Below are 15267 nucleotides of genomic sequence, written 5' to 3'. Positions count from 1 at the left end.
ATTGTTGCGCACGCATGCGTGCAAATAACTAGATGCTCAGTGGGCATTCGTGCACTGAAAATAGAAAGTTTATTTCCTGCTGCGCGCATGCACTGTGCAGTTCCTCTTAGAGGAAATGCGCAACAATCATATCATTGATGCCTGGTGACCAGGATCCATGTTGGAAGCTGTTTGTTGGTAAAGCAGCGCAGTCTTTTTGCCTGAGCTGCTGCAGAGGCAGTGGCAGCTCCTCCTCCTCCTTCCAGCCTCATAGTAAACTTCAGGGTTTGCCTTACCAAAGGGGAAAGTTCCTGGTGGTGGCGGGAACATCCATAATGTAGCCATGCTTCGGAGAAGCCCTGTTGGAATATCGATCAGCTGTGTGCATGACAACTGCTAGCACAAGAGAAGCGGGATGCCAGAAACTAAACTGTGCAGCTCTGACAAACTTTGCGCCGGCAAAGTTTTGTAGGTGAGTCCGGTTTTCTTCCCTCGATCCTTTCCCCTCCTCCTCAAATGAAGCAGCTGTTCTGAGCCTTTGGCTGAAACTCAGTTATGTGAACTGATCCAACTCTGCCTCACTAGGGGTAAACTAAGAGCGGCTGATGACTTGTCCATCCCTCCTATCTTTTGTCGGCTGTGAGAGGAGTAGTTTAGTTGGATCAGGTAGGATTAGCTACCAGACTGGGGAAGCTGTGGTATAAGGGGATGGTGGGCAAGAGAGTCTTGTTCACTGACAGTTACTACTGCCTACTTGTCTGCGTAGAGTACTATGGGCAAGGCCCATGTCCAGTCCTTCTTGGGAGGAAGTCCAATACAGTGTGAACGGAGGCCTGTGTTGGGATTAAAAGATTGTTAGTACCCCACAAAGAGAAATTTACCCAGGTGGTGTTGCAGATTCTGTCTATGGATGGATGCCTGGCAGACTGTATTGTCTCAATGACCTTACTGGAGAAGCGGTCTCCTTAAGAGCTCCCTCTCAAGCATCAGGTGGTCAGGTAGAGTCACTGAGGCTCTGTATGGAGCCAGACTCCCTAGCTGAGAGAGATTTTCTTTGGGGGAATCCTCCAAGGATGACTCATGGATAGACTGACCAGATCCGTGAACCACAGATTCTGGGCCAGTGCAGTGCCACCACAATGATCTCTGCTTTTCTGCGATCAACCTCCAGAACACTGTTGGGATTAAAAGGGAGGAAAAGCATTCAAGTATAGCCACCTGCAATACAGGGCACTGGTCCTTTTGGCTCCTGGGTCCAGGACCTTATGTAGAAGTGAGGTAGTTGGGCGTTCAGGCCTGATGCAAAGAGATTCACGGTAGGTTGGCTGAACATGTGACAAATGTCCTGGAACAGAACAGGATGGAGTTGCCATTCTGTGTGGTTCACAATGAATCTTCTTAGGCAGTCTGCTTGTACACTGGATAAGCCATTCGGTTTAATCGAAAGAAGGTTGGCTTCTGCCCAAGTCACTCAGAAGAAGGATTCAGTCATGAGGAGAAGTGAGTGAATACCTCCCTGGTGATTAATATGGGCTTTCACTGCTATATTTATTTATTTATTTATTAAAATTGTATGCCGTCCCTCTCCGTAGACTCGGAGCGGCTCACAACAGTAATATAAAAACAACAATGTAGAATACAAATCTAATAATTAAAACTAAAAACCCATAATTTAAAAAACATGCACACAACATACCATACATAAACAATATAGGCCTGGGGAAGTTATCTCAGTTCCCCCATGCCTGATGACAGAGGTGGGTTTTAAGGAGTTTACGAAAGGCAAGGAGGGTGGGGAAAGTTCTAATCTCAGGGTGGAGCTGGTTCCAGAGGGTCGGGATTACCACAGAGAAGGCTCTTCCCCTAGGACCCGCCAAACAACATTGTTTAGTCGACAGGACCCGGAGAAGGCCAACTCTGTGGGACCTAATTGGTCGCTGGGATTCGTGCAGCAGAAGGCGGTCCCGGAGATATTCTGGTCCGATGCCATGAAGGGCTTTATAGGTCATAACCAATTGTGACCGGAAATTGATCGGCAACCAATGCAGACTGCGGAGTGTTGGTGTAACATGGGCATACCTTAGGAAGCCCATGATTGCTCTTGCAGCTGCATTCTGCACGATCTGAAGTTTCAAAGGTAGCCCCATGTAGAGATCATTATAGTAGTCGAGCCTCGAGGTGATGAGGGCATGAGTGACTGTGAGCAGTGACTCCCGGTCCAAATAGGACCGCAACTGGTGCACCAGGCGAACCTGGGCAAACGCCCCCCTCGCCACAGCCGAAAGATGTTTCTCTAATGTGAGCTGTGGATCGAGGAAGATGCCCAAGTTGCGGACCCTCTCTGAGGGGGGCAATGACTCCCCCCCAGAGTGATGGACGGACAGATAGAATTGTCCTTGGGAGGCAAAACCCACAGCCACTCCGTCTTATCAGGGTTGAGTTTGAGTCTGTTGACACCCATTCAGATCCCAACAGCCTCCAGGCACCGGCACATCACTTCCACTGCTTCGTTGACTGGACATGGGGTGGAGATGTACAACTGGGTATCATCGGCATACTGATGATACCTCACCCCATGCCTCTGGATGATCTCACCCAGTGGTTTCATGTAGATATTGAATAGCAGGGGGGAGAGGACCGACCCCTGAGGCACCCCACAAGGGAGTAACCTTGAGGTCGACCTCTGACCCCCCACTAACACCAACTGCGACCGACCAGAGAGGTAGGAGAACCACTGAAGAACACTGCCTCCCACTCCCAACCCATCCAGCCGGCGCAGAAGGATACCATGGTCGATGGTATCGAAAACCGCTGAGAGGACAGGAAGTACCAGGACAGAGGATAAACCCCTGTCCCGGGCCCGCCAGAGATCATGCATCAACGCGACCAAAGCAGTTTCTGTGCTGTAGCCGGGCCTGAATCCTGACTGCTGAGGGCCTAGATAACCGACTTCTTCCAAGGACTGTTGGAGTTTGAGCACCACCACCTTCTCAACAACCTTCCCTCTGAGAAGATCTTGAAAGTGGAGCAGGTCCAGGTGGACTGCCCATAGCTTCAGCCAGTTAATATTATGTTTTAGATCTTCCTGTGACCAGTGGCCTTGTGCCAATTGGTTCTTTACAGGAGCCTCCCAACCAAATTGACTGGCATCAGAGGTTGAAGTGATACAATCAGGCTCCTGAAAGGTACAGCCTTTAGCAAGGGCCAGAGACAACTACCACCTCAGCAAAGCAAGGGCTGGGTTGGGGACCATAATTAGGTCTGATGAATCTGAACTGTTGGAATATTGGAAATGGAGCAGGAACCATTAAAGGTTCTGGGCATGGAGTTGTGCCCAGGAAACGATACCAATGCAGGAAATCATTTTCTCTAACAAACAGGACAGGGTGGCTATCAAAACCTGGGGTATTGCTGAATCTTAGATATCAGATCAATCAGGCTGGCATGTCTCTGCTGAGATAGAAAAACATCCCCTGTTTGCAGTCAATAATGGCCCTAGGTGGACTAAAGGGTTGTTGATACGACATGACTTTTGGAGCAATTTATGGAAAACCCATGGCCTTCTAAGATTTTGATAACATTCTCTGTCACCCTGGAAATACAGGAAACCTATACCAAAATGTCATCAAGATAACATTGCAGCCTCACTGAGATAGACCTCAGGTAAATTGCCAGGGCTGATAGGACCTTTGTAAAGTACCTGGGGCAGATGACAACCCAAAGGGAAGGGCCCTGTATTGAATGTGTTGTCCCACATAGCAGAACCTTAGGTATCTGAGATATCTAATGCTAATTGGGAGATGGCGGTAAGCCTTGGTCAAATCAATGGAGGCTAATCCCTTCTAAGATTGACCATAGATAGCTCATTTTGAACTTGTAGACAATGTGGGAGTTGAGGTTCTTAAGGTCCAGGCTCGCCCTCCACTCTCTTGAACTCTCCAGCACAACAAACAGAATGGAATACATACCTTGTCTCCGCTTGGCCTGTTAAGGAAAAACAAGCCAATGACATATTGCAGAGGAGAACACAGGCGGTTGCTAGCCAGGAACAAACAAGTTCCTTACAGTACAAATTCACCAGGAAATCAGGCAGCAGCTGGGGCTGACCCAAGGTAGCCAGCTCCAGATCAGAACAACAGATAAGCCTCAAGTGGCTAGTCAGTCAAGGCAATTAGAGGAACTAATGACAGCTGCCTAAGTCTCTACATATTTTTTTGTTTTCATTGCTCTAACTTGCTCCAAGTGTTTCTTACCAGCCCTAACCAGGTGCTAAGGATACTCCCAGCTCTTACCCACTTGCAAGATCTTTCATTGTTACTCTCTGCAAATTGGGTTTTTTTTAAAGCCCTAACCAGGGTATAAAACAATGTGCTGAACCTGACCAGACTAAGATGCTAGCTAGATAAATATCTTGTAAGCAGATTCTTTCCCTTATTTTCCTCCCCCAAAACTAAGGTGTGTCTTATACTTCAGTGTGCCTTATGTTGCGAAAAATATGGTAGGTCTAACATATCACAGATAACTTGCACTACTGTGCTACAGCAATTTTTTTATAGTTGTCTAGCTGGGATTTGAGAGGATCTGAGCAATTTTGTTTTCCAAATGCTTAGCAAATTCCATACAAAGATCCATCAAATTATCTTCTTGCCTATTCTTCCTTAGTAGAACTTGACTCAGAAAAGATCTGCCCGGTGGTATTGTGCAGATGAAATAGGAATAAAGTGTTGTTGGTATTGTTGAGACCCAAAATGAGCTCTTACCATGTCCAGTTGAATTTTCTCCTATTATCTTATTCTATGCACTGTTTGATTCACTTCAGTTATAATTTTGCCTAGAGTTTCATTACTTTCCTTTCCAGTAGAGCTATGCCAACCACAGAAAAACTATGGCCTCAGTAGAGCTATGCCAACCATAGAAAAACTAAGTCCACTAAAGAGTTCCTGCATGGGTGGTCTGATCTTTTGCCTCCTATTTACTGAAGGGCAAATAATTGATATTCCTATCTTTCCTGCTTGCTCATGCAAAGAAAAAAATTGCAATTCTGAAAAATGCCTTCCCTGGATCCAGCTATTTTGAATTATTGTCCTAGAAGTGGAAGGTTGTTGAGAAGGCTGTGGCACTCCAGCTCCTATGGTCCTTGGATGAAGCCAATTATCTTGACCCTCTTCAGCCTAGTTCAGGCCCGGCTACAGCACTGAAACTGCTTTGGTCTTGCTGATGGATGATTTCAGGCGGTGGCTTTCTATACCATTGACCATGGTATCCTTCTGTGACGACTGGAGGGGTTGGGAGTGGGAGTCAGTGTTGGGGGTGGTGGTGTCAGAGGTTGGTTCCCAGGCCCCTCTTTGTGGGATGTCTCAGGGGTTGGTTTTCTCCATCCTGCTGTTTATCATCTACATGAAACTGCTGGGTGAGATCATCTGATGACATAGGGGTGAATTTCCAACAGTATACTGATGACACCCAGCTGTATATCTCCATGCCATGTCAATTCAGCGAAGCAATGGAGGTGATGTGCTGGTGCCTGGAGGCTGTGAGGGTCTGGATGGGTGTTAACAGGCTCAAGCTCCACCCTAACAAGATGGAGTTGTTGTGGGTCTTGTTTCTCAGAGACAATTCCATCTGTCCCCCAGAGACAGTCTGCAACTTGGTAGTCTCTTTGATCCACAGCTGAGGTTATAACAACATCTCTTAGCTGTGGCAAGGGGGACGTTTGCACTGGTTCGCCCTGTTCTAACAGTCACTCACACTCTCATCACCCCACAGCTCAATTATTGCAATGCTCTCTACATGGGGCTATCTTTAAATAATGTTTGTAGACTGCAGTTAATCCAAAATGCACCCGCACAAGCCGTTATGGATCTACTGAGGTATATCCATATATCACCATCACTCCATGAGCTGCATTGGCCACCAATTGGTCTCTGAATGCAATTTAAAGAGTTGGTTATTATCTATAAAGCCCTACATGGCTTAGGACCAGATTATTTATGGGACCATCTCCTATCTCACATATCCCAGCAGATGGTCAGATAACACAGAGTCGGCCTTCTCCAGGTCCCATCAGCCAAGCAATGTTGCCTGGTGGGGCCTAGAGGAACGGCCTTTTCTCTGGCAGCCCTGGTCCTTTTAAATCAACTCCCCCCAGAGATCCGAACTACACAGCAGTTAGAATACAGTAGTGCAGGTTAATTCTGCCAACAATCAGTATTTCGATGTTCATGGGTCCAAGAATGATTTAGCTTTCTATTCTTCCGAGGTTGGTAAAATCATGAAACAGATTTTTGGGAGCAATATGCTTAATTTATAAACTGCTCAAAGAGTGCTGTAAAGGACCACAGAGTGGTATATAAATCTATGTGCTATTGTCATTTGTCTATCAGCACAAATCATGATGTATTCAATTATTCCAATTAGCAGAAAAAAATGCAAACAGAAGACTGTGGAACCTAATCTAGATATCGCTTCCCCTATGCACATACTGTGGATATTATTAATCCTATGCACATACTGTGGAAATACCATTATATTATTTAAGGAATGTAGTAGTCACACTGATAATGTTTGCCAAATAATAATATACATCTATCACAACATCATTTTCATGATGCTACTGCATGTGTAGATGAACTAGAGATCTTAGAATAAACCTTAAACATTATTGAATAAATATGCAATTATTTAAATATATTATCAATGCAATTCTACAAGAATGAATGACAAAATAATTGCTTTTACATTGTTTCTACATTGTTTAGTAGACATAAGCTTTTCCCAGTTTGTATTAGTTTGGCAAAATTCTAGACTTGCTAAAAATGTTTCAAAATTGTTTCATTATTATATTCACATAACACAACATCAGTTTTATAATGGCAAAGATTGTATTGTTCAAAAACTTTTTTTCTAAATGCATATATATAGTAGCTTCATAAATTATACTTTTAAATCAGGACTCTTTGATTTTACTGATTATTATCCATTCACTTGATCAGATATATCCAATCAGTGCATATAGCTATGCATAGTGATTCCAGTCAGTGCATATAGCTATTTCTCATTCTGTCTTTACATCAAAACAATAATTCTACTGTTTTTATTTAAATAGCTGCCAAACAAAAAAAGGAAACAAAAGACTTACTTGCTACTTCCAATGATGCATTGTGACTCACAGCTTCACCAAGGTAATTCCTGGCTACACAGACATAAACTCCTTCATCGGGCCTACTTTTGCGGCCATGAACTATACGTAAGAAAAATAAAGATCCAGTCGGTAGCAACATCCGATGAGAACGAGGATCATCTTTATCAGTTTCAACCCTTTCTCCTCCTTTGTACCATTCAATCGTTGGAATTGGTCTGCCTTCAGCCTTGCAGTTCAGTGTTGCTGGTTCTCCTTTAGAAACAATTAAATCCGAAGGATGTTCAATAATTCGTGGTGGGAAATCATCTTGACGAAGACGTGAACCTAAAAATGCAAATTACATTTTAAATTTCTACTAGTATTAAAAGGTTCAAGATTGGATTTAAAAAATAAAACACAAAGACATACTGTGTAATTATCCTTAGTGATCTTAAATAGTTAATAAGAATACCTAACAAGAATTGACAACTTTTTAATACGCAGGGACTCAACTGAATATTCAGAATCTGAGACATAGCAGGTCATAACATGGTTCACAACAATCCCACTGTGCAATCCCACTGTGTTGGAGGGTTTGAGGCTACAATAAAATATCAATAAAGTTCAAAGTCAAGCCAACACCTTCAATATGTTAAGGGTGATGTATTGTCAATTGTATAATCAATTGTAATGTGGGTCATGTTGCAGTCTTAGCTCTATTGTGAAATATTGTATGTAGATAGCAGAATAAATTTACTTAAATGGTTTTTATCAATTTCTGAATTCATACATTTCTATTTTCTAAAATAGAGAGCATGAAACAAAATATTTCTATATAGACTTAATAAACTAAAGGATTTTTCTGTTTAAATTATTTTAATCATTGCAACGTGTATATTTTCTTACTATATTATCTCTATTTCGATGATTTGTTATACTTTACTAATACAATTTAAGAGAGAAATATTACAATCTTAGTCATACTTTGTTTGTCAAGCAGTTTTAATAAAAAGCCTGTCAATTTGGGAGTCTGGTTTCACTCTGTATAGATCAAAAACAATGCAATTAAATACAAGATGTAAATTTAATTTCAGACAAGCAATAAATTAGGATTATGAGATGAGATGCTCTATACATAGATTGAAATATCCTTGTCATCAATATGAATGTAATGGTGTTCACACATTACAGTAATAGGTGATCTTTTCAAGAAACATTTTTGGTATATTTCAATATCACACTATCACATGAATTGTGCTTTGCAAGGCAAAATACATTATAAATCAAATACTAAATCAAACCACAACTGACTTAGCATAATTCAGCATGAATTTAGATGGCACAGCAAACAGAACATCATAAAAAATGAAGTTTAAAATGTCCAGATGATATCAGATGCCTATCCTGGTCTCTAGGACTTTATTATTTCTAAAATTGTAGATATATTTGGCAGACAAAACACTAAAATTTCTTAATATGAATGTCCCTAATTACTGTGTTTCCCCAAAAATAAGACCCTACGTTATATTTTTTTGAACCCTGAAATAAGTGCTTGGACTTATTGCTATGCATTCAAAAGCCTGATTATTATTAGGGGATGTTTTATTTTGGGGAAAACAGGGTGCATATTTAAAAAATCAGCTTCATTTTATCCATAGTAAAACCTCAACACCTAGCATGTCTTTGTTGACTTGGGTGATGACCAACTTTGGATGATCAACGAACTACTGTAAGTCAAGGACTACATTTATCACCCAAGAATCTGCTACTAGGATCAATCAGGATTTCTTCAAGTCAATTGAAACAAGATCTTTACAGTTCAACTATTTATAAGTTAATAAAGACTGAAGTTAGGGATCAGTTTCTTTATTTATCTGATTAACCTCATCAGATATGAATATGCAAATCAAAGGAAAAAAGAAAGCAGAAGGTTACTTTGCCACCTATATAGCTATATGTTCTTGCTTAGTAGGAAGCAGATAAATATTTGGTAATGCTTACTAGCAAATATTCAAGCCTTTTAATGTGCCATATTACAACTATCTTCCAAAGCTACTGCCACTATAAGGAAACTGCATTAAGCCTAAATAGCTACTCTGATTTGGAAAACGAACCCTGAAGTTAATTGAAATCATTTAAGATAAATGTTGCTCACCATGGAGAAACAAAATGATGATACCGAATTTCTCTAATATATTGCAGCAGGTAAGTCATCAAAATCCCCACTAACTCACTACCCTGATCCCCAAGGCCAATGCAGCCCTGGAATCTACACACAAGTCTCTGAATTTACTGCTACAGTGTATTTGTGTATATGTATGTGTGTATTACTACCATAAGTTACTAACTACCGTATACTATACTTGGGTTTCTTTATTATTTTTATAAATGATAACTATTGTACTCCAGTAAAATTTGGTAACTTGGTGTTTTGTCAACAAAAATATTAATGACACAATTGGTCCACACCAATTAACATTAGATTAATGGTGGATGAAGACTTTCTTCTAGAGCAGGGATTTCAAACTCAAGGCTTAGATCTGGCCCACAGGGCTCCCTTGGAAATAGTAAAGGACCAGCCTGCAGTGCGTCTGCCAGAAAAATGGAGCACTGTTTTTGTTGTTAGAAGGCTGCAGGGGGTTCCTCCAACTCCACCTGAGCCGCCAGAGATGACCCTGAGTGATACTGAGCTGGCCATGCCCACCCTGGCCTTGCCCAACCAGCCCACCAAAGTCAAACAGAACTCTGATGTGGCCCTTAATAAAATCGAGTCCAACATTCCTAACCTAGAGCTTTGCTTTTTTTTCTTCATTTTTTTGTATAATTTCTCATTTTCTACTGGAAAGTTGCAGTTGTTAAATTCTATTTTACACCTTTTGCCAGAATTGTTAAGCAAATGACTGCAGTTGTTGAGTAAATCAAGCAGTCATTGACTCTGCTTGTTGGAAACTGGCTGGGAAAGTTGGTGACACATGACCTTGGGACAGTGCAGTTGTTATAAATATCTACTAGTTGCCAAGCACCCAAATTCTGATCACATGACATGGGGAATGCTGCAAAAGTCATAAGTGTGAAAAAGGTCATAAGTCACTTTTTTCAGTGCTTTTAAACTTCAAATAGTCATTAAATGAAAAGTTGTAAGTCAAGTATAACAAAATAATTTCTATGTAGTATTTTGTATAATTGCACAGTTGTATAAATATCAACCTGAAAAGAAGATTTGAGACTTGATCCTAAATAAGATATATGCAGGTCTATGTTGACAGAAATACTGCAAGCTTGTAAGTATTATAAATACTCAGTAAGCAACTGAAGTGATGAATATAACATAAAAGAAACAAAATCTGGTATGAATTAAAGGATCTTTCCATGGAGGAAAAGGATAAAAGTACTATTATTAATTCCTTTCCAGAAGCTTCTTCAAAAACCTGTCAAGTAGACAGTGCTGAATTTTTCTGCTTGACTTCTATCCAAATATGCAATGAAGGTGGGGTTTTGTGCATGGTTTTCTACTGCATAATAGCTACACCCATATAGTGGTTTACAAAGCTCTGGGTTATGTGAGTTATTAGCTCCTGTGACAGAAAGCAGAAAAGCAAAATTTTAGGAGCAATTTTGCAGACACATTTATACTTTTAGAAAACAAAATATTTCAAACAGCCTTTTAAAGGATTAGTAACAAATCCCTAAAGGAATGTGGCCAACCTCAGTCATAGTGAAACTTTAAAGTTAACATTCCCAACATTCAAGAAGCATTAGAAAACTCCAGGTTAATGAGGCACTAAAGAATAAAAGGTGTTACCCTTTTGCAGGTAAATCAACATGATTATTCCCTAATGGAGTCTGTAATCTAAATGAACTGTCTAACAAAAAATACTTTTAAACTTTAATTGTCATTGAAGAACATGAAATGTAAACTGCACAAGCAAAGATGATCTTTCATTTACCCAAAAATATTTAACTGAAACAATATGTTATTTATTTTATTACATTTACTTTTAGCTTAATTCTTCATTATTTCATTTCTTTTAAATCAGAAAGGGATATTTGGTAATACACTAAAATACAACCTAGCCCAACATCCTATTCCCCACTACCAACTAAAATAATACAGCAGCCTACAAGCAGAAATTTAATGGAATAGTAGCAGCAGCAGTGGGTTGCTCCCAGTTCGTCCTGGTTCTGCGAACTGGTAGGTGGCTCCACCCACCTACTCGGGACACTCCACCCTTCTTCCCAGGACACTCCACCCACCTGCCTGGGAAGCTTCTGTGCATAAGCGTTGCGTGAACGCATGAGCACAAACCGGTAGCAACAGGTTTTAGAATCCACTACTGAATAGCAATTATGGTATGGTATCTGCACTATCTTAACTTGGCATCCATGTCAACTGTAGAGTTAAAATGTTTAACCAGTAGGACATTGTGCTGCGGGGGCTTTTCCCTGAGGTAGCCCTCAAGTAATAACCACAATTGGGACTGGAACTTCTGTTAGTAAGCAATGTATCCATTAAATGAGTCACACACAGTTTTATAGCCATTTTTGCTGTGCTTGTTCAATACGGTTCTCAAGACACCCCCCCCCCCCCCGGGAAGATTGTTACATTTATAAATATACAATTTTATTTTGTTTTTTGGTTAAAATGAATATTTTGTGGGATCAAAAGCCAAACCTATGATGGAATTACTAGACTGAAGATGGCAACTAAGAAAGAGACTACAACACAAGACCGACCTGATACAAGGCCTTTCAAACCAGGAGCAGGCATGTACAAAATTTAAGCACTTCCAAGTGAAATATTTCTGTATTGCAAGCTTAAATAATATGTCTCTTTTGTGGGAAAAAAGTGCTATCTTCTCATAAATAGTACTTTATTTAGTCAAAGACATGGTTCATAGCAGGATTGCTAATAAAATTAGGGCTCTAAAAGTAAATCCTCACTTTCCCACTGAGTTTACAACAGCATTGGAAAACAGTCACATGATCATGATTGCAAACCAGCACCTATTTATAGGTTGCACCACTGTGACTAGCAATAAGTAACCTCAATGAGGAAGCCAGAAAGAAGTCAAAGTCACATTATGTCACATTGAATAACCATGTGAGTGATTCCCTTAATGACCATAACTGAAACTGACATTGTAAGTTGGGTACAGTCACATGATGTTTTAATTCATGATATCATTTGGCAGGGAGCTCGTGGTTGATAAGCAAGGACTGCCTGTTATATTCTTAATATTACATTATTTTTCCTATAACAATTTTGCTACAACTTCTATTATCTTTTCTAAAGATTAATCTTAGATATTTCATCATACACTGGTTAACAGATCATTATGTCAGTTTTAAGGGCAAGTCAGATCTCCCCATCCTAAAGTTGTAAACCTCCCTTAAGTCCCAGGCATGTGAGGGGGGAAAAAAGCTACTGAACAATACTAGAAAAAGTATTTAGAGGAGAAAAGCAATTTGGATCCATCAAGATTTTCATTTTGCCGATATTAAACCTAAAATGGTATGCAAACATTCAGTTTAGATGTAAATAGACAGCTATTTATTTATTTTTAATTCATCCAATCAATCAATTTAGCTTGAAATATAAAATAACAATCCTCATAAACAGCAAACAGATTGCAATTCTAATCAATACGTAAACTACCATTCACTCAGCAGGGGCTCTGATCATCCCAGCCCATAATCTGGGGGAAGAGCCAGATATGAGGCCCAAAAGGCCCTTGAAACTAAAGTGAGGGAAATCATCACCACCGAGGATTCAGAATCCAAATAAAAAAAAGAGGAATTTCTCAGAAGAATAAAAGAGGCAATAGCTGTGGCAGAAGTACCTGATGCTTCAAGACCATAAAGATACATTTCATACAAGAGGTAAGACCATTTCAATTGGCTATCCTGCCTGAAACCCCGAGTGAAAGGAAATATATAAATCAGTATGACTGAAAAAGAATTCCTTCTGCTACCAGGGAGGGAGGGAGGGAGGGAGGGAGGGAGGGAGGAAGAAATATCCACTGAATTCTATGGGATGTATTTCCATAAAATTATAAACCCCCTTTCTTGATTATTAATGGTTATAAGGATACATGTGGGTAAATGTTGATGTCATGAATAGAAACAGAAAGCTATGTCAACAAGTGTAAAACCTGCACTATGATTAGAGATTGTCTTCAGGATAGATCAGGGTTGGGATTCAGCCGGTTCGGACCAATTCGGGTGAACCAGATACTAATTTTACATCTGGTCCACCAAACTGATAGTTGCAAGGACTGGCTGGCCTTGCCCACCCCGTCCCATCCTGCCCCTCCCAGGAATCTGGGCATATAAATTCAATAGGATAGGATAGGATAGGATAGATAGATAGATCTCCACATGATCTGTTTTGAATGCCAGGTAAGTCCAGAGCCCATGTGGAGGCTGTGGGAGGGCAAAAATGGGCCTCCCAGAAGTTCGAGAAATTGACCTGTTTCCAGATCTGGAGGGCTTCTGAAGCCCAGGGGAGGCCATGTTCACCCTCCTGGAGGCTCGAGGAAAGCCTCCGAAGCATGGGGGGGCAAAAACAGGCCTCCCAGAAGTTCTGGAAGTCCAGAAACGGGCCTGTTTCTGGCCTCCAGAGCTCGGGTGAGGCCTTTTTTGCTCCCCTGGAGTCTCGAGGAAAAACAGAGCATGAGGACAGTGAAAATGCTCCTCCCACCATGGTGCAGGAGGCCACGTAGGCCATGCCCACCATGGCCACATCTACCCAGCAACTGGGCAGAGGACCAGGTGCTAAAAATTTTAATCCCACCTCTGGATATAGATAATTGAACTTGTTTTAAAATCTTGAATATGTTTTATTCAATCCAATATCTATTTTGAATTTTTCTATTTATTATATCATCTAATACAGTAGTAGTAGCATAGCTCATCTGTTATGATGTTTCACACAAAAAGCATACTAAATTCTCACAGCTGGAAGACATGATTAACATTTTCAGGTATGATGGGGCATGTTCTGCCGGCGTATTTCAATCACCCGTAATTACAGGGTAATTAGTCCAGGAAGACACACACCACACGATAAAAAGAAAACCCAAAAGTTTTTATAAACAGAAAAACAGAAACAGCTCCCTTTTTAAATGTCAAAGGGATTTTCTGGTACACACAAGGCACAGGTTAAATGCAATCCAATTTCTCACCCAATAACTGGGAACTTGAGTCCAATTCTAAAGTCCAGAGAGTCCACACACAATCTTGAACAGCACAAAAACCACGATCTTGACGAAACAATGAATAGATAAACTGCCATGAGGCTAAAACACCAGGTTGCACTTTTATCTGTAGCACTAATTACAGCAGCCCCACCCAACCACAGGTGGCCTCATTTTCTCTTGTAATAATCCTTCAGTTGTTGTCTCTTATGCATCATTCTACGCATGCATGGATGTGTCATTAATTCTTGTTCAGAATCCAAGGATGCTACAGATGATTGATCTCCTCCTGGGCTGTCTGCCAAACTCCCCTCTTCCCTGTCACTCACGCTTCCTTGGTCAGAGGAGACTTCGTCAGCAGATTCCATCGGGAGCAAAACAGGCCTGAGGCATGTGGATGTTTCCCCCACATCCACCTGCACATTCCTTGGGACAGGAGCTGGGCCAGAGCTAACCATAACAGGACATATGCTACACTGTATGCATATAACAAACTGACCTACATATGTAAATGTCTTTTAGAGGAGTAGGGAGAAACAATGAAACCATTTGTAGACAAGATCATTCTCATATATTTAAATTTCTGAAATTTATTTAATTTATTTATAGAGCACCGTTATTATTTTTTCAAATAACTCAAGAAAGTGAACATATTCAATACACAGCTTCCTCCTCCTATTTTTCCACAACAACTCTTTGAGGTGAATTGGGCTGAGATACAGTCACCAATTACCAGTTGCAGCCCTATCTTGACCATGGGGCATTCCACATAGTCACTAACGCCCTCATCACCTTTTGTCTTGACCATTGCAATGAGCAATACATGGGGCTACCGTTGAAGTGTTTGCAGACTTCATCTGGTGCAAAATGCTACGGTGCGTGCAATTACGGGTGTACCTAGGTACGCCCGTATTACTCCTTCTCTATGCAAGCTGCATTGGTTGCCAGTCAGTCTCCGAACGCAATTAAAGG

At 40.9% G+C, this 15267-nt stretch overlaps 1 protein-coding gene across 4 annotated transcripts in view; it reads right to left on the bottom strand.

The window, feature by feature from the left end:
• ROBO1 (roundabout guidance receptor 1) overlaps nucleotides 1–15267 on the bottom strand; it is a 263181-nt gene that overhangs the window by 205089 nt on the left and 42825 nt on the right. For all 4 annotated transcript variants that reach the window (XM_070750258.1, XM_070750260.1, XM_070750259.1 and 1 more), the window contains exon 2: nucleotides 7118–7444. In XM_070750258.1, coding sequence (XP_070606359.1) covers nucleotides 7118–7444 — 327 coding nt within the window. The remainder of the gene's footprint in view (nucleotides 1–7117; nucleotides 7445–15267) is intronic.

The sequence above is a fragment of the Erythrolamprus reginae genome, chromosome 4 (genome assembly GCF_031021105.1).
Source record: "Erythrolamprus reginae isolate rEryReg1 chromosome 4, rEryReg1.hap1, whole genome shotgun sequence".
NCBI lineage: Eukaryota > Metazoa > Chordata > Lepidosauria > Squamata > Dipsadidae > Erythrolamprus > Erythrolamprus reginae.
This window is presented reverse-complemented; position numbering and strand designations above follow the sequence as displayed.